The sequence below is a fragment of the Pyrus communis genome, chromosome 11 (genome assembly GCF_963583255.1).
Source record: "Pyrus communis chromosome 11, drPyrComm1.1, whole genome shotgun sequence".
NCBI classification, from domain to species: Eukaryota; Viridiplantae; Streptophyta; class Magnoliopsida; order Rosales; family Rosaceae; genus Pyrus; species Pyrus communis.
Genome location: NC_084813.1, coordinates 5,131,954 through 5,155,818, shown reverse-complemented (window position 1 = coordinate 5,155,818; position 23,865 = coordinate 5,131,954). Strand labels below are relative to the sequence as shown.

The 23,865-nt window shown below is 37.8% G+C and overlaps 4 protein-coding genes across 4 annotated transcripts; 3 read left to right on the top strand and 1 right to left on the bottom strand.

The window, feature by feature from the left end:
• Nucleotides 1-569: 569 nt before the first annotated feature.
• LOC137749447 (putative leucine-rich repeat receptor-like serine/threonine-protein kinase At2g24130) lies at nt 570-3,926 on the bottom strand. Its single transcript, XM_068489538.1, has 2 exons — nt 1,325-3,926; nt 570-1,028 (listed from the first exon to the last, which is right to left on the bottom strand). The coding sequence occupies exons 1-2, from the start codon at nt 3,924-3,926 to the stop codon at nt 616-618; spliced, it is 3,015 nt and encodes a 1,004-aa protein (XP_068345639.1). The 3' UTR covers nt 570-615.
• Nucleotides 3,927-11,730: 7,804 nt separating this feature from the next.
• Nucleotides 11,731-14,010, top strand: LOC137708925 (uncharacterized). Its single transcript, XM_068448085.1, has 2 exons — nt 11,731-11,834; nt 13,057-14,010. Exon 2 carries the CDS (start codon nt 13,057-13,059, stop codon nt 14,008-14,010), a length of 954 nt encoding a protein of 317 aa, XP_068304186.1. The 5' UTR covers nt 11,731-11,834.
• A 2,457-nt stretch (nt 14,011-16,467) lies between these two features.
• Nucleotides 16,468-18,746, top strand: LOC137709521 (SH3 domain-containing protein C23A1.17-like). Its single transcript, XM_068448607.1, has 3 exons — nt 16,468-16,612; nt 16,701-17,600; nt 18,188-18,746. Exons 1-3 carry the CDS (start codon nt 16,603-16,605, stop codon nt 18,403-18,405), a joined length of 1,128 nt encoding a protein of 375 aa, XP_068304708.1. The 5' UTR covers nt 16,468-16,602; the 3' UTR covers nt 18,406-18,746.
• A 1,683-nt stretch (nt 18,747-20,429) lies between these two features.
• Nucleotides 20,430-23,501, top strand: LOC137709371 (protein HEADING DATE REPRESSOR 1). Its single transcript, XM_068448463.1, has 3 exons — nt 20,430-20,754; nt 22,687-23,012; nt 23,100-23,501. Exons 1-3 carry the CDS (start codon nt 20,616-20,618, stop codon nt 23,298-23,300), a joined length of 666 nt encoding a protein of 221 aa, XP_068304564.1. The 5' UTR covers nt 20,430-20,615; the 3' UTR covers nt 23,301-23,501.
• The last annotated feature ends 364 nt before the right edge of the window (nt 23,502-23,865 follow it).

Sequence of the window (23,865 nt, the reverse complement as noted above, 5' to 3'; positions counted from 1 at the left end):
TATTACAACATTTGTATGCATTAGAGCTGCAATTTGCTTCTTGATCATCACGTCTTCAAGACGAGATGTTTTTAAGTTTATTGCCCTTTTAAATTCTGAATGTATGTTACAAATTTGATATAAAACCAATTTCTTGCTGGAAGGTGGGGAGGTGGGACGTTGTTTGTTGATGAATGAAATATTCAGAGAGAGTTCTATCTCATATGTGTGCCTTTCTCTTGTTTAAGAGTCTGCAGCTTTGTTCTTTCTAGTGTCTATGTCATAAGTTGGTACTAGAACCAAAGTTTATAGGGTTTTCAAGTCTCTCCTTGCACTTGGAGATAGTGGACTCTGCCTTTTGTTTTCTTATTAATCTTATTTATCAGTCCATATCATTTTATTTTGTTTCTAACCGCTGCGCCCTGCATCAATTATTAGCATCTGTCTATTTGTTTTTATTTTTCTGCTCTATGTAAAACATATTTAGGAAATAATTGTAATCCAGCTGTGATCATTGTTCTTACCGTTGATCGACAAGAATGTAAGAGATTCTATGCTGATTGCAAGACAAGTTTGACATAGAGCTAGAAACAGAAAGAAAGCATTTCGTTAAAAAAAGATACGGGATCCGGGATGCTAGTCGTCGTCTAGGGTAGGAGAAGAAATTCCGAGGGTAGAGGCAAATGTTGCAGTAGTATCACCACAGAGATATCTCTTCAGTCGATCCAAGTCATCCGCAGCATCGAGCATTGTCGGCCTAGTGGAGGGGGACTCCTGTGTGCAGAGGATTCCCAACTCTATCAACTCTCCAATTGCGACATCCCACATCTTTCTCACCTCGGCGGATTGATCTCTAGAAGCTCTCATTAGGGAGAAATCAACCACTTTTTCTACCCTTCCATGATAATGGTTCTTGACCCACCTGTGCAGGTTTAGCCCTCCAACAAACATGTCATCTGTTGGCGTTTTTCTTGTCACCATCTCTAGAACAAGAACGCCGAAGCTGTAAACATCGCCTTTTGTAGATGCATTAGAACCATACCCGTATTCTGCATGCAAAGAAGCGAGCGTGCTTTAGGCCTTATTCTAAGTTACTGAACAAATAATCGAGTTCTACCATCGCCAGTCTTTAAAAATGGCTTCGAAATGAAAATAAACAAATAGAGAAATTGGTGAATTGTATTCATTATTTCTGAGTAATGAATGATCTTTGTTACCATGCTTAGATTTATGTGTTCAGAAATGCTTGAAGTTCCAATTGCTGAGAATGTAGTTATGAACAAAACTCATATTCTATCTGTTTGGTTTTACGAATGGCTAGCTTAAGCAGAGGATAGATAGTTACCTGGTGCTATGTATCCAATGGATCCGAATAACATATTTGCAGTAGAGTTTCCCATGTTCTCAAGAGCTGAATTTCCACCTCCAGCTATCAGCAATCTTGCGATCCCAAAATCGGAAACTAAAGCTGTCATGTCATCGTTGAGAAGAACATTGCTCGGTTTTAGATCGCAGTGTATAACTTTGACTGGAGAGTGGTGATGTAGATATGCCATCCCTTCAGCTATGTCACTGCAAATGTTCACCCTTTGGATCAGGCTCAAATCAGACGAACCTGAACGCAGACCTGTCTTTGAATGTTGATAGAGACAGCTTTCTAAGCTACCATTTGCCATATAAGGAAGAACAATGGCCTTAAAGTCCGGTAGACTGCATGCTGTTACAATCCTTATAAGGTTTCTGTGCCGAATTCTCCTCAAGACTTGACATTCTCTGGTAAAACTCTTTGTTGAATTTCCAGATTGCAACTGTAAGACCTTGACTGCTATTGTTGTCCCATCTGGAAGAACTCCCCTGTACACGCGTCCATAGCTGCCCGTTCCGATCAGTCTCTGATCATCAAATCCGTTAGTGGCATCCGACAGATCTCGATATGTGACTCTTGGGAAACTGTGAACCAATTCTGGTTGTGTTGGTTTTCTTGCTCTCGCAGTCCTGTGAGCTGAGATTAGTGCCTGGATGCGCCGGATTGCAATCACACAGCATAGTATTGATAGGGATGTTGATATGAATATGACTAAGCTGAATAGGATTAAGAAAATGTGCGATTGAAACGGAAGCTTTTTGTGGGGGCAAGCAGGTCTGAAGGAAACAGTACCACAAAGGTGCTGATTGCCCAAGAAAGATGTATATGAGATACCTTCAAAGATGCCACCAGAGGGAATCATTCCTTCAAAGTTATTGAAAGAAAGATTTAGATATGTGAGCGTTCGGCTGTTGTTGAGGCTTAGTGGAATCTTTCCAGAGAAGCGGTTTCCTGAAATATCAAGGGACTCAAGATTCTTCAGCTCACCTATGGAATCTGGAAGTTTCCCCTCCAAAGAATTGTGTGAAAAGTTAATCAGGGTCAATGCAATACAACTCGATATCTGTGGGAAGATAGTTCCACTTAGGTTGTTCGATGAAAGATCCATCTCTTGAACATCTTCCAGTTTGCTGAGTTCAATCGGTATAAGCCCTTCGAGTTGATTATGTGAGAGGTTTATAAAAATTCTGATCTCACTCAAACCCGATAATTGTGGGGGGATGCTGCCTGTCAATCTGTTGTATGATAAATCAAGCTTGTACAGCTGTATGCAGTATCCTAATGTTGGGGGTATTGATCCGGAAAGGAGGTTGTTGTTGAGGAACAGATAATTCAGGCTAACCAAATTTCCTATACTGCTTGGAATATCACCGGAGAATGAGTTATGAGAGAGATCAAGCAGACCGAGGTGAGTCATCTGGCCCAATGCAGCTGGAATTGTGCCGGTGAACAGGTTGTGCGATAAGAAAAGCTGTTCCAAATGTGACAGCTGACTGATGTTTGCTGAGATTGTTCCATTCAGAAGATTGGATGTCAAATTCAGGACCACAAGCTTAGAAAGATTACCTATATTCGGAGGAATTGATCCAAATATCTGGTTTTCTTGCAGCAAAAGATTCGTAAAATTGATACCAAGTCCACCGACGGAACTGGGCAATATTCCTCCGAGGCCCATACCAGCCAGCTCAAGCTCCTCTAGAGAAGTGCAATTTGTGATGGCAGAGAAAAATGGGTCAAGATTAGTGTTGCCATCGTGGCTTACCATATCATTGTTAGATAAATGAAGATAGAGAATATTTTGCAACTTCTGTACAAACTTGATGGGCAACTCTCCAGAAAGATGGTTATATTCGACATCTAAGTTGACCAGTGAGCTATTGGTCAGAAAGAGAGGAAGTTCTCCAGTGAACTGATTGTTGTATAAATTGAGGCTCCATAGTTTTGGACAATTTCCAATCTCTGTCGGAATTTTTCCGGAAAGAAGGTTGTTGGAAAGGTCTAAAACCGCTAACATACTGCAGTTGGAGAAGAGTGTAGGTGGAATGGCGCCGGTTAAATTATTTTGCAATAGACTAACTGTAGTGAGTTCTGAAGGAAGGGCTAAGGAATCCGGTATTGAACCATGAAAGTTGTTCCCCTCTAGCAGTAGACGATGGAGGCGCCTGAGTGAGCCAATTTCAGCAGGGATAGTTCCATAGAAGTGATTTCCAACTAGCACGAGGTTACGGAGGCCTGTAAGATTTGAAATGACGGGTGAAAGCCGCCCTGCAAGCGCATAATCCTTCAGAATGAGATCTGATACGCGATAATGCTGTGTGTTGCAGCTGACACCAGTGAAGTTGCAGCTGACATCCGTGAAGTTGCAGCTGACACCCGTGAACTTGCAGACATCAGTAGCTTCCTTCCAATTAGCCAGCTTGGAATACGGATCATATACAATGGCCTTCTTGAACTCCAGCAGAGCAGCCTTGTCTGCAATCAAAGAGTGATGAGGACTCTGGGGATGACCAGCAACTGCATTACTAGATGCCGAGACCAAATGCTGGATTAGAAGAAAAAACATGGTTTCGACGAAAGCCATACTTGATAAACTGAAAGAGCCTAAGAACAGTATTTGTTTGTGAGATTCCATTCGCTTCAACTTTCATCGTGCTTCGTTCTCATATCATATAACAGTGGTGAATGATTTGTGGTAGTAAAAGAGAGACTGGAGAGAAGGTGGAAAGGGATATTTTCGGAATAAGAAGTCAATCAAGGCTATGATTTTGTTGAAGAACCGAGGAAACTCTAGTACCTTAGGATCTGTTTGATACTCTACTTGAATCTAATTTTTTAAACTCAAAATTTTTTTTTCAAGTTTTAGGCCTTAAAAACTTATTTGGCAGAACTATTTTAAAATACTGAACTCAAGATTAACTTAAAAATATAGTTTCTCTAAAAACATAAAAATTGAGTTTCTGAAGTTTTTAAACTTAAACTCACTCGTTCTTTTTTCTCTCCCTCCTCCCATCTTACTCCAAATCTATCTCTCTCTTTTCTTCTTTCTCTTTCCTGTTTTTTTTCACATTTTTCGTCTCTCCTGCAATTCGTTATTTTCATTCTCTCGGTTCTTTCTCTGATCCTCCTCCTCTTTATCTCTTCTGATCATCTCTCTTCTTTCTCTTTTCTTCAATCATCTCTTACTTTCTTTCCTCCTCTCTCCTCTTTCTCCCTTTCCTGTGACCTTCTCTTTTTAGATCTCTTTGTCTAGTTTAAGTCGTAAAATTTAAAAATTTTAAATCGCAAACTAATCAAAATTTTTGAGTCTTAAAGAAAATTATTTTCAAAAAATATTCCGAAAAAATATTTTGAGAAATAATAAAAATTTTCAAATAGGATACCAAACATATCCGTACGTTTTGGATGCAAACGCTGAAAGCATAATCGTGAGGTGAGGAGGAGAGTGGGAAGGGAGTTGACATTTTATAAGTTGTCTATCTCTACTGCACTGTCAAGTTTAGTTGCAAGCAGCTTGTGTGTGAGGGCTTCTTTTCAGGACCGAGTGGAGGCCTCCGGAAACTTGAATGTGACAGCATTCCACTCAAGTCTGTACTCTCTCTCTCTCTCTCTCTCTCTCTCTCTCTCTCTCCAGATGGATGTTCATTTTACTAAGGCATGCATGCTTATTAGGGATCCACCATTAATATCAGCACAGTGAGCTAAGAGGCCCCAGTTTTGTTCTATGAATTTAGACTAAGCGCACTCAAGTTTATTTCTTACTCCAAAACAAACAAAAAAAAAAAAAAAGACATGCTGAGTTTTTATTTATTTATTTATTTTTTAGATTTTGGTACTCAATGCAGAAAAGCTATGCTTCCATTGCTTAGTTTTTTTTAATTTTGGATTATATTAGATATTATTTTATTTTCCTTTCAGTTGGTGCAGGCCAAACAATGAGACTATTATAACGACAAGCTGTATTTTTATCTTTAGCATTTCTCCCACTTGAAACTTTTCACCTTTCAAAATTTAGGACGAGCAATTGTATAATATTTTGGTGTGTAAGGTTTAACGAGACAACCAATATTGATATATGAGGCACCTAAGGAGGAGTGTCGTGAAATGAGTGGGAATACCTCTATAAAACAAGCATGTAGAAGGAATAATGAAAGTCAAAATTGTATACTTAAATATTAGAAGTTCGGTTTTTAGTATTTTGGCGTGTAAGTTTTCTTCGTACATTAAAAGATGGGTCGGGTAAAAACCTCTCTATGTAGAGGTATGCTTGTATCATGCTAGTACAACACACAAAATCAAAAGCAGAAAGTGATATCCCAGATTGTAGGGGGGTAATCGATAGCATGACAGAAAATACATGATCAAAATTATAGTGACGTACCTTCAATCGCCATAATCACAAAACTTGAAATCCTAAACTACAGAAAATGATTTAATTAAACATCAAAATCGAATCATCAATCATGATTTATATTTTGCATCCACCAAATCTTGTCTTAAACAAGTGGATGTGTTACGTGTAATTAGAATCAAGCCAACCAAAAGCTAGGCGTCCCTCGCTGCGATGTGATCCTGCAAATCCAAACAAAAGGTAGCAACTGAGAACTAAATGGGCAGAAGGAGATATTAATCATTCCTTAATCAATATTTCTTGTATAATCCAACTCGTCCAACTAAAGCACCTTTTGCATCCACGAAATATGTGTTATATCTTTGCAATACCACAATGATTAATGCCATCTAATTATTGACCAAAAGAATTAAAAAGTAGTTAAACATATTAACTAATGTTACTTTTTGTCATCAAATCTCAGTGATTAATTTCAAAATGATGGTCAAGGATGCAACTATATTTGCGTTTATTCTGAAGTCCAAGAACTTGCCTGATCTACAAAATGTTATCATTTTCATGATCTAGTTTTCTGCAAAGTGTGTAGAATTAACTTGGATTGTTGAACAAAAGGTTTAGCACCTAACCAAACCGGTGTAATTAAGTCAAAAATTCAGTAAAAAAAATACTAGATAGTAGAAGGAATTAAGGTGGTCAAAAAGGCATGTTAGATTAGAAATGACAAGGTGAAGGCCGCTATCACGTTCTGATCCTGAGATATGTTTCGAATTGACACGTGCCATATCGAAACAGCCACATAAAATCACGTTGGATTCATTACTTCAATAAAATACATACACAAAGCACATCAACAAGGCTAGTTGTCCCAAAGAGCGAACTTCCGAAAACACCAATAATTCAGCAATGGAACATTCTTTCATTTATTTTATGGCTACATCTAACCCTTGAGACTACCTACGTACCCTAAGACGAAATCAAACCATTCGTAGATCATCATTCTGTTAAGCTCTGAAATTTCTCATGGCATCAATTGGCTAAAAACATAGGGTTCCAGACAACTCCCAATATGAGTGATGCACTAACATGTCATTACATCATTCACATATATCACAATTCTTTCCAGACCAAGATGCACAATTAACTTTAACCACATTGATCAACTAATCATATCAAATATTATTTCACGAAATTTACTAAAGCAAATCTTCGTATTTCCCTCTTATATTCCAAGTAATAACATGGTAATTCCAATAACAAACACAAGAGTATACACCTTAAGCAACTACCATTCACAACAATCTAGGGTTCTAAATAAACTCAATGGAACCGAATAGGAAGTGAGATTCTGAACCAAATCAACAAAATTCAGACGAATGGGGGTTTCAGACCAACTCAATGGAATCGAATAAGAAATGGGATTTCGAACAACCTTAATAAAATCAAGACGGTGGAATGTTCGGACCAATCAACAAAAACGAATAAGAAATGAGATTTCGGACCAACTCAACATAATTCATACACGGAGGAAGGGTTTGGACGACTGAACGGAGCCGAATAGGAAATGGGATTCCAAACCAACTCAAAAGAATCCAGACGGATGATGGTTTTAGACCAACTCAATGAAACTGAATAGGAAATGGAATCAGGACCAACTTAACAGAATCAAGAAGAAAAGGGTTCCAGACAAACTCAACAATATTAAGTAGGAAATGAGATTCCAAACCAACTCAATGTAATTCAAACGGAGCACGGTTCCTTACTGACTCACTAGAACTGAGTACGAAATGGAATTTCTGACCAACTTAACGAAATCCAAACGGAGGAGGGTTATGGACTAACTCAACAAAACTGAGTAGGAAATGAAATTCTGGACAACCTCAACGAAATCCAAACGAAGGAGGGTTCCAGACTAACTCAAGGGAACCAAATAGAAAATGAGATTCCAAACCAACTCAACAAAGTCCAAATAGAGCACGGTTCCAGACCAACTCAACGAAAATGAGTAAGAAAAAGGATTCTAGACTAACTCAACGGGACCCAAATGGTATACGGGGTTCGGACCAACTCAACGAAATCGAATAAAACTATAGGAACGTAAGGATAACTCAATGGAACTAGACAGGACAAAAGTTTGATGTCACGACTTCCTAATAACCATGGTTTAATAATTCTCTACTAGCCCTTTCGTTTTACAAACATTTCAAATATGCATTGCAAAATAAATTTCATTACTCTCTCTTAAAATCACAATAACCACATAAATCTAGTAAAGTGCCACTTGCACGCAAGCTGAAGTGCACATCCCCCAAGATGTTACATTGACCAAGGTAGGGCCACTAGACTATATCAAGTATTTACTAACGTTAATTTCTATACTTATGAACGATTTAGAACATGTTGATCAAAAGTCAACCCTCGGTCAATGTGGTCAATAGTAGGGTCAACAACTCTATATGAAACAATCTGGAAGATCTGCACATCTAATTTTCGATCTCCTAAGGGTCTCACATTAATCACACAACAACATATTATAATTTCATGACGATCCAATAATGGGATCTTCGCCTACCACAAAGGTCAAGTGGTGGTCATTTACGAAACTAGGTTCAAGCAATGAAATCACATCAAACGGATATTGAAAACGATTTTAGAGCATTGAAATTAGCCTAGAAGAACATGGTCGAGTCACTGGCCACGCCTCACCACACGCAGCATCTGACGGCTAAGCTTTGCTTGATTTTCCGACCATCACCGATTTGGCTCAAAATTTACTCGAAGGTGGGTTACAATAAGGAGAATAATGTTCATGCTTTCCCTGAAGTCCAGAACAGGTCAGTGGACAGCGAAAATCGTCGTCAAGGTCGCGGATTGCCAAAAAAGATGGCCTCGCCGCGTACCTGTCACTGCACCAACGGGAGATCGGGACCTAGAAATCTCCTCATGGAGTCGAGATCTATCAACTAATGATGGTGGTTGGCGTTTGTGGTCTGTGAAAATTCAACATGTTTCCGTATGTTCAAAAAAATTCAACATGTTACCTTATCTAGGAACTCAATTAATTTTTTTATTTTAAGATAGGGGTAGATTGACCTAAATCATGTTCAAAAAAATAAATTTTTAAGAGCTACGTTTAACCTCTTATGTTTCTTTTTTGTTTTTTTTGTTTTTTTATTTTTTTTGTTTTTTTGCCAAGATTTAACCTTTTCTGTTGGAAATGGTATATGAATATGGTCTACTATTGTTCAATAAAAAATAATTTCTTGCTCTAAATGAGGCTATGTTTAACGTATTCGATTGGAGATGACCTTAAAGATTGTGTGATCCTCCTTATGCTAGTGCTTTTATTTATAATAAATCATGAAAAAAAGTAACTTGTTTTCTAAGTAAATACAAAATCTAATAAGAAAGAATCAGTAAAATAATGAATAATTTGAAATCCATCTTCTGTTCACAACAAAGAGTAAGTTTTCATGATCGACTAGAGAGAGGATCTGGCTTTGTGAGGATCACGGGAATCCTCTAATCACATCCGTTCATCGTGCATCGTGCAGCCAATATTAGTCAAGTACTGTTTATATTTAATTTTAAATAAAAAAATTTACAATGATTTCTAACTGCACGACGTACGATGAATGGATGTGATTTGAGGATTTCTGAGATTCTCACTCGATTGACTAGGTCTATATCAAAAAATCCAAAAAAATATGGCTTATTATATTAACACCCCACAAATTGTTAAATAAACTCCACATACTTAATATATCCCCACATTTTCTTTTTTCAATTAAAAATTATCTTAATACATCCCATATACTTCCTCATAATACCCTTACATCCCACATTCTTAATATACACCTTACATTTTCTACATGCACCCCATATTTTCTATACACCCCACATTTCTTAAATCTTATAAAGCTTTTAATTTGGACAAAAAATGGTGACTAAAATTTTGACAAAAGATGCCATATGAGATTTAAAGCATATGTGAGTTGTTTTCAATTCCACCACTAAAACCCATGTCGTCTGTTTTTAATATTTTGTGGTAATTTTAGGTGTTTAATTCTTTATGTAATCCCTGTGATCCCTAAAAAATGAATACAAACATAAAAGCTTGAATAACGCATAAAAAACAAGATTAAATAATTATTGATGTGGTCAAAATCACTAAAATAATAAATAATACGAAGTCCTACCTTATGTGGAGCTTCCGAAACATCAATTTTGTGTTTCATTCGTCAAAATTAATTTTTCTCAATCAACAAGTTTGTAGTTTCATTGGTTAAGGTTTTGTTCAACAATAGAGGGTCGGAGGGGTTTTGATAGTTAAAGAAGATAAATAATACGTTAAAAGTGATTTGGGGTGTATATATACTTTTTTTTAACCTAATAAGGTCAAAATTGTCATTGCATAGTAGGATAAATACGTTATTTAATATTAAATTTTAATGTAGAGTGCATTCAACATTTTGTGGGATGCTAATATAAAAAACCAAAAGGGTAAATTACACTTTATCACCTCAGATTTGGAGTTGATTTCAATTTCTTACAACATCTTTAAAATATTTCACTTTCATACCTCAAGTACTATTTTATTTCAATATAATACATCCATTACATTTTCCATCCATTGATCAATTAAGAGGTGACGTGGCTGCCACATTTGTGCCATGTGGCTGCCAAATGTGTGCCACGTGGCAATTTTTTTTTGTTTTTTAATTTTATTTTAAAACCTGAATCTTCTCTAAATAAATGAATAAATAAAATTAAAACCCCTGCCAGCAAACAAACCTAGAAACCTTATCCCCCCGACCCAAGCGAGGAGAGAGAAGAGAAGCAAGGAGAGGGAGAAAGGGAGGAAGTTGTTTGTGAGAAAAAACACAGCCCAAATACAGACCCTAAATTGGAGTAATTTTTGAAAAATCAAGTAAGCCTAAGAGTTAAATGAGAAGCTGGACTTTGGGACGGGAGGGTTTCTGGTGTGAAGGCATTTAAATCCTACTGGTGGATCGGAATCTCACTCTCGCAAGCCATCTGTAAAGACTCCATCTTCGTCCGCACGAACTCATCTGGTCAGCCGCCAGCGGAGTACCCGAACCCGAACCCGAACCACTTTCATTCTTCCGTTGATTTTGCCGCCGCCAATTGGGTCTCTCTTGTTTTCGATTCCCCGCAGCTTTGCTATGCTGAACCGTGATTCTCAATCCTCTCGATTCAATCGTCAACGTTGACACTGATGAACTTGGTCCCGAGATCCGCGGGCGGAAGGCAATTGGGTAGCCATGGATTCATGGAGCTTGCTTGTGCATGGGTCGGGGGGATAAGGTTTTTGGGTGAGGTGGGTCGTGTGGGGGTAGGGGGAGGGAAATAAGGTTTTTGGGTTTGTTTTGCGAGGGTGGGGGTTTCGAGGAGGTGGGTTTCAATTTCAGTTTTAGGTTTTTTTTTCTTTTTCTTTTTCTTTTTTTTTTGAGAAGATTCAGGTTTTTTTTTTTAATTAAAAAATTATTATTTTTTACCACGTGGCACACATTTGGCAACCACGTGGCACAAATGTGGCAGCCACATCAACTTTTAACAGATCAACGGATAAAAAATGTAACGGATGTATTATATTAAAATAAAATAATAATTGAGGTATGAAAGTGAAATGTTTTAAAGATGTTATAAATAATTAAAATCGATTCCAAACCTGAGATGATAAAATGTAATTTAACCAAACAAAAAATAACACCCATCGCGTTTCAAACACGCCATATCACAACCCGCAGGGGCGTCTTATGTCAGTTAATCATAAAACGCCCTCAAAAGGTTCACTTAATAACGAATGTGCCACTCACATTTTAGTGACGTGCCTTCCTTCTATTGGCTCTTCAGAGAGTTCACATCATCAGTACTGTTGCAGTGAACACTGCCACCAAAGCAAATCCGTTACCTCTCCGTCCGCCACGTGGCGTGTTGTCAGTGCCATGTGGACCCCGCACCGAATCCTTTAAAATCTCCCAAACAGCGCCAAACCCAAAACCCTTTCCTTCTGTCACTTGGGGGAAAAGAAAAGAGAGAAAAAAGACAGAGACCGGAAAGAAGAACGCTCCCCTCCTAATCTCTCTCTCCCTCTCTCTGGGCACGGATCAGTGAACCGTGGTAAGCATCGCTTCCAGTTCTTTACCCTAAAGATTGAATGTATGAATCAAGATTTTTGGTTTCGATTTTCGATTTTTGTTTTTCAGTTTGATAAAGATTTAATTATCGGTGAATTTAATTGATTTTAACCCTGTTGATGTTGTGCTGCAATCTGGATGTTATTGCTGTCCTACAAAGTAGCGTGGCTATTAATGTGGGTTGAATCTAGCTCCTCCCCTCCTCCATGGATACTGGCGACTAATTTTGATATGTTGGTTTGTCCAATTTTTCAAACTAATTAGATTGTTGTTTGTTCGGATCTTTTGGAATTTGTTGTGGTGTGAGTTCTCCTGTGTTTGGTTTTCGGGGTTGGTCGAGATTTCGCTCTAAAATTCCAGGTTCTGTTGAGGTATTGAAACTCTGCATTGGGTTTTGTTATGATTTATGATATGGTGTTTTTATCGATTTATGTTCATTGTCCACATGCTACTTGTAAAAGCTCTTGTCCACTATTCTTCTTGATTTTTTTTTTGGTTGCTAATATATGTCAGAAATTTGGAGCCGTAAATTATGTTTTAAGGATACAAAACCAACATTAAGTACAAATTGTAGTTGAAGAATTAGGAAAACCCCAACACTACTAAGGATAGACAACTCCTAAACTCTCCCTTTCTTCGGTTTTCGTTGATTTTGTTTTGTGAATCGTATGTGTTTATGAGTTTTGGGGTTTTTGAGTTTTGAAGTTGAGTGTGGTTTGCTAATATCTGTATAATGTACTAGTTGAAGGGAGGTTATCAGATATTTAGTTTATACTTTTGGTGGGTAGATATAATGTTGGTTGTTTGTGATTTAAGAGCTTCTGTTGGGTTAATGAGCTTCATACTATCACTTGTTTGGGACTCTGTAATTTAGCCTTTCTAATAAAAAATTGTATATATTTAATTTGTTGTTTTGCAGTGTTTCATTTTTTCTTCATGAAATGCTTAATCTTTTCTAAATTCTCTGTTAATTGCTTATTTTGGCATTCCTTGATCATTTCTACCTGAGTAGACCCTCTGTTGTGTGAGCTTTATAGGTTTATGGCTTATCAATGTCTATAATTTTTGAAAAATTGCAAGCTCCTCAATTTTTTTTTCTTCAAGGTTGGGAAGCCAAGTTTAAAAATCACTAAAAGTATATAAATTAATTCTACTATGTTAACAAAGGCTTGTTTTGGAGTTTCTTCTGACTTTATTTTATTCAGATGTCAAATGATAAGTTGAAACATGAACGAGTGCCCCCTGGCTCTACTTCACCATTACAACGGATCAAAGAAAGTGAAATCTCGGTTCAAAGTAATGAACCTAAGGATGTGTCTAACTTCGTGGGGAACCTTAATAATAGTAGTGCTGCTGGAGCTGATGATATAACCATTCCAAGTATGATGATGCCGTTTTCACTTTTTCCTTTTGAAGACATTCATGGAACGAATAACCCTTATGCCATGGAAATGCCGCTGACTGATATTAATTGGATGACTGATCTCACTCTACCATTCAGCAACCCTCAGGATCCAATGTTTGACTATGATTCTGTATATGGGAAAGGTAGTAAACTGGTCCAACATAAGCCAGATTCAAATTTTATCGGTTTGGATGTGAAGCAAACTGATCGTCATCTTGATTATTCAATGCCTCCTTCTAAAGTGGTCAGTGCTATGTCTGATGTGGACGTTATTCAGAAACCTCCTGTTGACAGGAAATTAGTAACTGCTAATGGAAACTCAGCTGTAGCCTTATATGGTATACAGCAGAATGAAGAACTAAATAGAAATATAGGCAGGCCTCAGCTGTTTAGAAATTTCATAAGCGATGGAGTTAGCACCCCTGTGCCAGGCCATACCATAGATGGCTTAGGCATGGCAACAAATAACAATTTCATGACAACCGAAGTTCAAGAGGATTGTCCAGAAAACCTTGATGTCAGTTTCCTAACCCTGGGGATGGAGCGGAAGACAGAGGATTTATCTAAATCTAATAGATCAGAAACAAATGTTGCTATTAATTTTGGAAGGGATGCCCTTCCTCAACCAAATATTTTCTATAGTCAAAAAGAAGAAAGAAATTTCTTCGATCCCTCTGATGTAGCTGGTGGTTTGCCTTGTCATCAGAACACCGCGGGTGGATTCAATGGGCTGACAAACAACGTTGGTAGCTGAACTTTTTCTAATAAAAATATAACAGTATGTATGATGCTAGTTCTAGTCCTAGGTGCATTCTGAATCCACCTTATTTTGCGCAGATGCCACAAGATGACAGCCAACATCATTTTGTTATGCCGGGAAACAGGAATGTTGCTCTTGGAGTTGAAGGGAACTGGGATACAAAATCTGCATATAATGATCCTAGTAACTGTTTTCAGGGTTACCCAGATGTATCTTTAATTCCTTTTGGTAGCAGCTTATCCGGGCTCCCTGATTCTGGAGAGAGCAGAGCATATGGTTTGCCATCATTCTCTTTTTCGAGTACAAGTACTTGTCCACCTGCATTTGAAACTTCTAGAAACCTCGTTGCTGATCCTGGCATGGTTTTTCCTCCTTTTGGTGCCTCAAGAAGCACTTCCCTGCACGATCAGTTTGGTGAGTCTGGAATGCTTCCACCATGCTCTCCTTTTTATTGGTGTATTAGTATTACATAATGGAAATTTTTGGTTGCATGTTTTAGTTTCACTTCTGGACTGTTATATTCTGTACATAGATACTTATGATGTTTGATAATGGCCAAGGCAAATGGTTGTGAGATCTTGGACCACTACTGTGGTGTACCATGGAAGCTTTGAATTAAGTTAGTGATAGTAATCAAAATAGGGTTAATATTTTGGGGGGTCTAACAGGTTTTCTTATTTTACTTCCTTCATGAACTTGAATATGGTTTTTTATTTTGCAAGGATGACCCCTCTTGGATGCTTAGTGTCACGAGGGGTCTTTTGGCCGTTAGAGTAGGGCCTTGGAGGACTTTCTTGATTATTTTCCTGCCACCAAATCTAGAATCTGGCTTTATGTAGTGGAGTTTCATCTAATGGTCATGTTTGGTCAGCTGGAGGGTTAATTGTTTAGGTGTCCTAACCCCCCGTGAAGGGAGAGAATCTCTCTTCTTGATTGGAGCTGTAGTTTCAGGGGTTAGTAGGATGGATGCCATACAAGTATAAGTAAGGTCAGCGAACAAGTGTACCATCTGCTTGGGTCCCTATCCATTGAGGTCATATACACTTGGTCAGTACGGACTTCAGGGTTTTTTTTATATTTTTTTTTATGTTTTTACTTAGTTAAACTCTTTCAACCTTTTTCTTTCCGATGCTGTAACCTCATTGAAGCTGGACTTCTACTTAAAAGTACGTTATATTCTCTCAACTATTTTCATTGTGATTCTGTAATCTTATTGACGATTTGAGCTTTTTATATTTAATAAAATTTAGTACACCCGAGTGTGCAGGTAACTAATTTATGGTCGCTTATGCGACATTGAAACCACTAGGTATTACACATGATACTTGTGAGGTGTGACTCATCAATAGTCATTGTCCCTGAGGAACACATTATAGGAATTATTGGCTTATGAGATAACAGTTTGGTTATAAAATTTTCTCTCATCCAAATATCACTAAAAATTTGAGTAGAATCAAGTATGTAACAAGCTACCTTGATTCGCCATTACTGTTTTGATTGATTTGAAGAACTGAGTTGTAGTTACTCTTTGTACTGTTGTCACATATTGGGTAACCACAGAGCAACTTCGTTGGTTTTCGAATATTGCAGAAGGAACCCCATGGTGAGAACAACAAAATAGTCGAATATATAAAGACTTCTGAGTACCACTACTGGGATTAACATAAGTGCTCAATATGCTTGACATATCATGTCTTTTTGGGTAGCCTTGACCAAAGTTCTTTTGCATGGTTGGTTCAGCTTCAGGTTTGCTTTGCACACTAATAAGTCACTCAGACCCATGTTTATAGTTTTAAGCAGGCAAACTATGGTGATAAGTGGTATTAAGAAATTGTATGCAACAAACCGATCTTCTGTTGCTACCTTAACTTTTATTTGTTTATGTAAAGTAGTGACTTGCTAAAAGTTCCATTGTATGTAGCTTTCCTGGTGACTGACACTGCAACTCTCTTTAGGGAAGCCTTTCGCAACTAATGAGGTTATTGCTGCAGAACTTGCTGAAAGAGGCGATGTTCCTGGGAAATTCAGGTTTAGCCAGCTACCTAGTAAGTCCATCTTACTTATATAACTCGCAATGTTGTATTTATGCAACCATTTCATCCTTAACATAGTAACTTTTGTGGTCTTTTTGTGCTTTTTTTTAACAAATACTATCCTGTGGTTTTTGTATTTGTATGAAAAAATAAACCAGAAATAGGTTGACAGTAGAATTAGCTCAGCAAATGTTGTAATCAAGTGTGGAACACTGTCAGTGCACGTATTCTTACATGATTTGATTTATAGCTGATTGATAGAAAGGAACCAAAGATTGAGGAAGATGGGTAAAATGATAATTGTGCTAGAGTGAAGTTATATAGCATTGACTGATAGGTATCATGAATAGGACTTGTTTTTTGAATTCCAATATTGATGCAGAACTCGTATTAGCCCATGACACACCAGTGGCTGGCACTTGTTTGCAAAGAAAGCAATCTTATAGAGTGATAAAAAAAACTTGGTAATGCATTGGATGGATACTTTTCAGGTAATTATTGTCAACCTCAAGTCATCGGTGCTGTTCATCCATCTACAAACCTTTCTAGATCCATGAGGACTGGTATGTTACGATTGAAACTCTTAAGTCTTGATCATGCTCTAATATACCTCTGCATATGCTGTTATTTTGATAACTTGCACAATTTTAGGTGAAGAGTTTTTAGTTACCAAATGTAATAGAACTGCGCAAGGTTCTAGTGCTTTTGTTGGAACACATCTTAAGAGGGTTGCTGAACAACCGCGAGCAGTGACTGCCAGAGCTCAACTGTTAAAGAGAAGAAGAACTCAATCTTCTGTCGATTCATCTGCTCCAATGTTGTCCCTGAATGTTTCAACCGTCCCAAATTCATCCAAGGCCTCTTCTTTCACAGTCCCAGATCCTACAGCTCCATCCCTCCCGTGGGAAGCGAGAAGTACTACATCACTCTCACCCCTATTGCAGATTTCTCACACTCTCCCAGCCCAAGGAAGAAGTACTCCATTATTGCCACCCCTGTCACAGACTACTTTTGCCCTCCCAACCCCAGTCAGACGTACTGCAGTACTCCCGGCCTTATCCCAGATTGCTCCATCTCTGCCATCCCGAGTGAAAACTACTAAATCACACCCACCTCTATCCTTGACTGCTCCATGTCTCAGACCCAAATCCAAAACTACTACATCGCACCCAGCCCTATCCCAGAATGCTCCCTCTTTCCTACCTGTACCCCAAATTGCTCCTCGACTCGCATCACACCCGACCCTGTCCTGGAATGCTCCCTCTTTCCGACCCCAGGTCCGAATTGTCCCCCCACTCCCATCACAACCTTGGGCTGCTCCACCAGTCCCACAGATATCTCAGAATGCTTCAGCACTCCCACCAAAATCTCAGTCTGCTTCATCACTCTCTCCCCGGACTGCTCAACCTCCCCTTCCACAACCCCAGATTGTTCCCCCTCTCCTACCCAAACGCCAGACTGGTCTACCTCCCCCACTTCAACCCCAGACTGCTGCACCCCCTCTCCCACCACAATCCCGGACTGCTTCAGCGGTACATATAAAATGGAAAGGTTAGCTTCATTCTTGTTTCACATTAACAATTTTTTCTTCATTACGTCTTTATTTCTAACCGTACATTGATATTTTAAAATTTTCAGCAAAGTTGTTTTAAATGATACAAGTGTTGATTATGCGAGTACAAACAATTTGACATGTCATGCTATTTCTAGTCAGGGTTTTCTCTCAACCCATTAGAGCACATTTAATGCAACATGAGTAAAAGACCTGCTATGCCACATGGCCTAAATGCGTACACTTCTCAAGTTAAGTTTAAATTGTAGGATCATTCTCTGGCAACATGAGTAAAAGACCTGCTAGTCATGGTTTTTCCGGGTTGTGTTCGGATGAGCATACTTGAGGCCTTCTTTTGCAGTTTATACAACTGCTTCCGATAGGTTCTGAAATAATCGAATACTGCAACACACACTTAAAGTTTGGAAGTCTAGGCATACCTGAGACATATATACTACTAAATCTGTTATTTTTTAAAATGATCTGATACATACTACATATAGTACTGTAATGATTTTGATGGTTAGTAACATGTATAGTACCGAAATATATGTGATGATAGTAGGAATTTTTTCTTCTTTTGCAGGTTTTGGTCAAACTCAACCAAGTGGGCACAAGTGTTTGATATGCAAGAGGGATCTTTCCTTCACACCTGAAGGCCCTGTTTCCATACCAACTATTCAACCAGTTGTTGCTGTTCTGCCGTGTGGCCACACATTTCATGACCACTGCTTGCAGCTTATCACCCCTGCAGACCAAGCTAAAAATCCTCCGTGCATTCCTTGTGCCATCGGTGACAATTGATTCCTTGTGCCGTTGGTGAGAGTTGACTTGTGCCCTGGGAGAGTGTTGATTGGAGTCTTGGTTCATAACATGTTGAATCCTCCATGCCTTGTGGCACTAGTCATGAGAAATTCCTCTTCTAAATTTTGTTCGAATCAGTCGGAAGCAGGGGAAAGATTTGTAGTGACAATTTCAGACCTGCTTTACCTTTTCATTAAGGCTCATAAGGTGATTTGGTGCATAAGTATATATAGCTCATTAAGAATTGTATAGGCGAGTAACCCTTTCGTTAGAATGATGTGTACTTTTGAATTATATGAGCTCAATTTCCGGCCCTTGAGTTCTACCTCTTATCATCTTCATGTCACATGATGTGTACTTTTGAATTATATCACCGCAAGGATACGAGCAATTCGGTTCAGGCTCAACTTCTCGCTTTACGTTAGCGGACATACAGGTTGGGTCAAGGCTCTGTCCTCTTTCTTTCTGCGTGGGACGATGCCGGGGCAGCAATGATGGCGTTGAGAATTAACAGGCGCATGATGAATGTCTTCAAAACTTGTAAAGATGAGATCAATTAAATTAGTTAATTGAGTAGGTTAAGTTAATTAAATTAGTTAATTAATTATACGCACATAAGACGACGTATTAGGCCTTAAAGTGAGTTTTGGATTCTTAGGTCCATTTAGGCCAGTAACTCAAGTTGTCCATGACAACCAAAGTAAGAAAGCCCAAGAGGCCCACCTGCACTGGTCGGTTTTGGGGGTATATTGGTGAGGGTTTCACGCTTTTGACTGGCCATTGTAAGACACTCCACCAAACTACGGGGTTTTGAAGAACAAGGAGAATGACGGAGAGCCACCATTCGCCTTCTTCTCTCTATAAAATTTGGTCACTACGGTAAGGAAGTGCTAGCATTTTCTCTCTGCTAAATGGACTCTAAATTAATTGACATTTGTTAAAGATGATCTTTGAATGACAATAAAGAGGTAAACTAATATCACGTCGTTGTACAAGGAGTAATGATTTCTTATACGTAAGAGGCATAAGAGAGTCTCTCATATTGCAAATATATATACTTGAAGCAAAATTGCTCATGTGCAAATATTCTTTACTGTAGTGACGAAAAACAATAATATCTATCCTCCTCCCCTAACATTTAACAATATATAAAAACAGATGATGATGCACCGCAAGGATATGCTCTTCCAATAGTGAACAAGCTATGAAAAAAACAATACTATTATTTGTCATTTAAACAGACAAGGCAAATAAAAAAAGAAAACAGGAAAACCAGATTAACACCCCTCCCCTAATATAATATAGTATTGGGTTTATATATAGAGATAATAATAATAATAATAATAATAATAATAATAATAATAATAATAATAATAATAATAATAAAGTGAGAAATATTGGACAGTGTTTCATTTCGATTAAGTATTATCTAAAGTATCTATTAATACAATTATCTTCGTCAATCAAAGAATGATGAAAAAACTATTTAGTTTTCTATCACATTAAAAAAATGATGGGCTTCAATGTAATTTTACATATCTAAATTTTATTTTATTATTTTATTGAAACTTCACCTACAAATGATGTTAAACCACGCACACATTATCTAAAGTACCTATTAATACAATCATCTTCGTTAATTAAAAGATGATGAAAAAACTATTTAATCTTCTATCACACAAAAAAAGATGATGGATTTCAATGTAATTTTACATATCCAAATTTTACTTTTTTATTTTATTGAAACTTCACCTACAAATAATGTTAAGCCATACACACATTCTCTCTCTCCGTCCCTACTTTTTATTTTAAATATAAAAATAAAAAATTCGTACAGAATATTAAATTTAGACTAGCGTAAAAGCCATAATTCATATCAATCTACATCGTCTAAACGTGTTTAATACGATTAGAAAGCATGCAAGAAAATGGGAAGGGGGGGACCCGGACACCGAGTGGCAATGGCAGATAGAAGGGTCAACTGTTAGCCTCAGGTCGCCTACCAAATGCCAAATCTGAACCGTCAAAAATACGACATGAACATGGGATGGAAGTGGTCCCGGTCCATCGTGTTCATCGACCCAACAAAACAATTATCTCCTCGTTTTTCTAGGTGAGGAATCAAACAAGAAAAACGCTCAAATAAAATACCAAACCAACAAGAACAAGAACAACTCTCTCTCTCTCTCTCCTGAATAGTTTGTGTTTCGATGGAGAGGGAGAATATTAATATCAGTAGAGATGTTGATGGGGGGAAGAAGGGCGGTGATGGGGGTTTGGAAGGATTTGCAGTCGTCTCTTCCACAAGGATTGACTGGAAACCCAGAAGGAGATCACTAATATCATCAGGTACTTACCCTATTTCTTCTTTCCTTTGTTTCATCTACTAGGGTTGCCATATTTACATCTTTCTCTGTTTCTCCAATTGGGCTTTTTTTTTAATTAATTACTAATACATGAAGAATTTTTAAGATATGCATACATATATGCACCTCCCATCACAAATTCCTCCACAATTAGATGCATGTTTTTGCATCATCTTTCTTAAATTTGGCATGTAATTTATACACTTTATTCAACAGTTTGAAGCTGAATTTGTTTACGAAGAAATAAGGATATTCGTTAAATGAATCCATAACCCTAAATCATAATTATCACCACGAATTGAAGCCGCACCGTCACAGAAGCTGAATTAATTCTTGCATCTATCACTCATTTCATTTTATCGTGTTTTTAATTTATTGCTTGATTAATTGTAAAATTCTAACATGATTACTAAGATTAAAAATAAAACAGTCCTTAATTTGGGCTGGAGAGAGAGAGAGATAAAATTGTTGTTGAAGAGTTGCTGACTTTGCTCATTCGCTACTTCAAAATGGAGCAAAATCAGCAACTCTTCAACAACAGTTTAATCTCTCTCTCTCATTATTATTAGGTGCATTTAATTGCAATTTACATTTCAATTTCTTTTCATTTCTGGCCTGTAATCTTTGACGTCTTCAAAGGATAATCATGTGCTACTATGCTCGCGAAAAAATAAAATAAAAAAAGTAAATGCTAGGAGACAATCAATTTAATTCGTACTCTATACATTATATAACATGGTTATTTCTTGTATTATTCAAATGACCATGACGCTTTCTTTTCGTCCTTTGATTTTTCCTTGTACTACATATTTCATTCTTCAATAAGAGTGAGTTCATTTTAAATGTGTTTAGAGGTGATTTTGTTTAATTTTAATAAAAGTATTCCACGTTATGTCATTTGTTAATGAATTGCATATCGTAATTCAAAGATAAAAAAAAACAATAAAAACCAGAGTGTTTAGCCTTTTAGGCATAGCCATAGCCACGTTCGCTAAAAGTAGCTTGCTCCCCACTCTGCCCCCAAATACAAATCTCCCAAAAATCTACTATAGATTAGGAGCTCGTATAAAAGTGCTTTAAAATAACTGAAAACGCTTTTGGTGAAAATATTTTTGAAACCAATCCTTAGTAAAAACTTAAGTGGATCCTGAAAAAACACTTAAATGTTTTTTGCAAGAAGTACATATCTAGTGGTTCTTTCAAAAATCGCTTGAAGTGCTTTTAGAACCCAAAATCAGTTTCACCAAAAGCGTTTTCAGTCATTTTAAAAACACTTCCAAACAAGCCCGAGTTCAATGTTAGAACATAAAAGTAGTTCAATTTTCTTATCTTACCGTTTGGACAGATTTGAATACTATAATAATTCTATTACACACAAGTTAGATATTACCTAAATAATTACAAATCTCTTATCTAAACCTTAGTGCTAGTTACCCTATTTGGTGATCATATTATACTGTTTGATCCTTTCCATAGATGTTCATCTGGAAGTTGAGTCTACAGCTCCAAATACCTTGATACATACCACCCTAAGTTTCGGATTTCATCCGTCTATTGACTGGTTTTGGTAGTTCTTCATTAAGAATATCCCCAAGTGTCGGATTTCATCCATGTATCTAATCTGAGGAACATGGTATTTACAAGGATCGCCACAATGTCTCGATCCTCTTTTCTATGCACCTGATCATGCACTTGTACAGGGTGTTCTTGGTACTATATTCTTCCTCAAGTTCGTGTGGTGAAATTACTGCCCTTGTTGTTTTCCACATATCACTTAGTGCATACTATCATCCTGCATGTTCACTACATGGTACACAAATATATAGCAAATAGGGCCAACCATCCATTCTGGTTTGAGCTTTTGATCTGCATCTCTAAATTCAATAGCACTAGAAAGTGAACTTGTTTCCCACAGCTAGCGGGAGGAATATAGACAAGGTAACAGGAGACACTGCTAATAATAGTCCCGACAAACAGGAAGTGCCCATCACTGAAGAGGAGATGCAGGACGTAACTGCTGCTCCTGAGCTCTCTGAACGCCGAAAGGCCCTTTTTGAACCCTTGGAACCTATAACAAATATCAATGGGAAGCGACCCTCAGCTGAATCCTTACTTCCTCCGCCGGACTTTGATGCCGCAACCTATCCTAAAGGGTGGTTGATTGGGAAAAAGAGGAAGCTAGTCAATGTCGATGTTGTTGAAAAGATGCGGAGGATTGCCGTTCAAGAAATGAACAGAAAGGTGTCATTTCCAAACAGGTCACATCATCTCCAACCAAAGGAATTGCTTTGCAATATATTGAACTGCTATTATTTGTTATCTTTTCAGGATAGGGAGATTGACGGGCTAAATGAGCAGTTGGAAGAGGACGCCAGATGCCTAGAGCACCTGCAACTCCAACTCCTCCAAGAGCGAAGCAAGCGTTCGGACGTGGAGAGAGAGAACGCGATGCTGCAAGACCAGGTTACCATGCTCATGAACATGTTGCAAGACGACACCGTGGGCGATGAAGGCCCCGACGAGCCATAGATATTGTTTGTTATTTGTCATTTGTTTGTTTATTCTTTTTGTACATTTGGTTGGAGAAAGTAGACACATACAAAGATACATTAGTGCAGGTGTTAATGCCCTCTGCACATGCTTGTTACTAAATTGTGAAGAGTCTTGCAGAAGTCATATATCAAAGTATATGTCCAAGCTGTATTTATCTTGGATAGTTTGTCTGTCAAATGAATGCCTCACCCGCAGTCCAAGTTCGTTCTCCGCCACTGTCGCCAAAGGCCGATGCCGATCCGGCGCTAAAAACTCAGCGCCTTCATCTTTGTTAAACCAAAGCGATCATCAACAAGAAACAAAATTAACATAAAGTAGAGGAGGATAAGCATCCTTCAGGATACAATTTGTATTTGTTGAAATATCCCACATGGATCGTATCTTAAAAAAAATAAGAGTTTTTTAATCTCAATCCTACTATAACTAATACTGAGATCTTTTGGGATAAAACTCTACACCTAACAGATTGTGCAAGTGGTAATTATCAAGTTGGGAACAACATAGTGTTGTTAGAAACGAGCATTTGGCCCGTCTTTCTGAT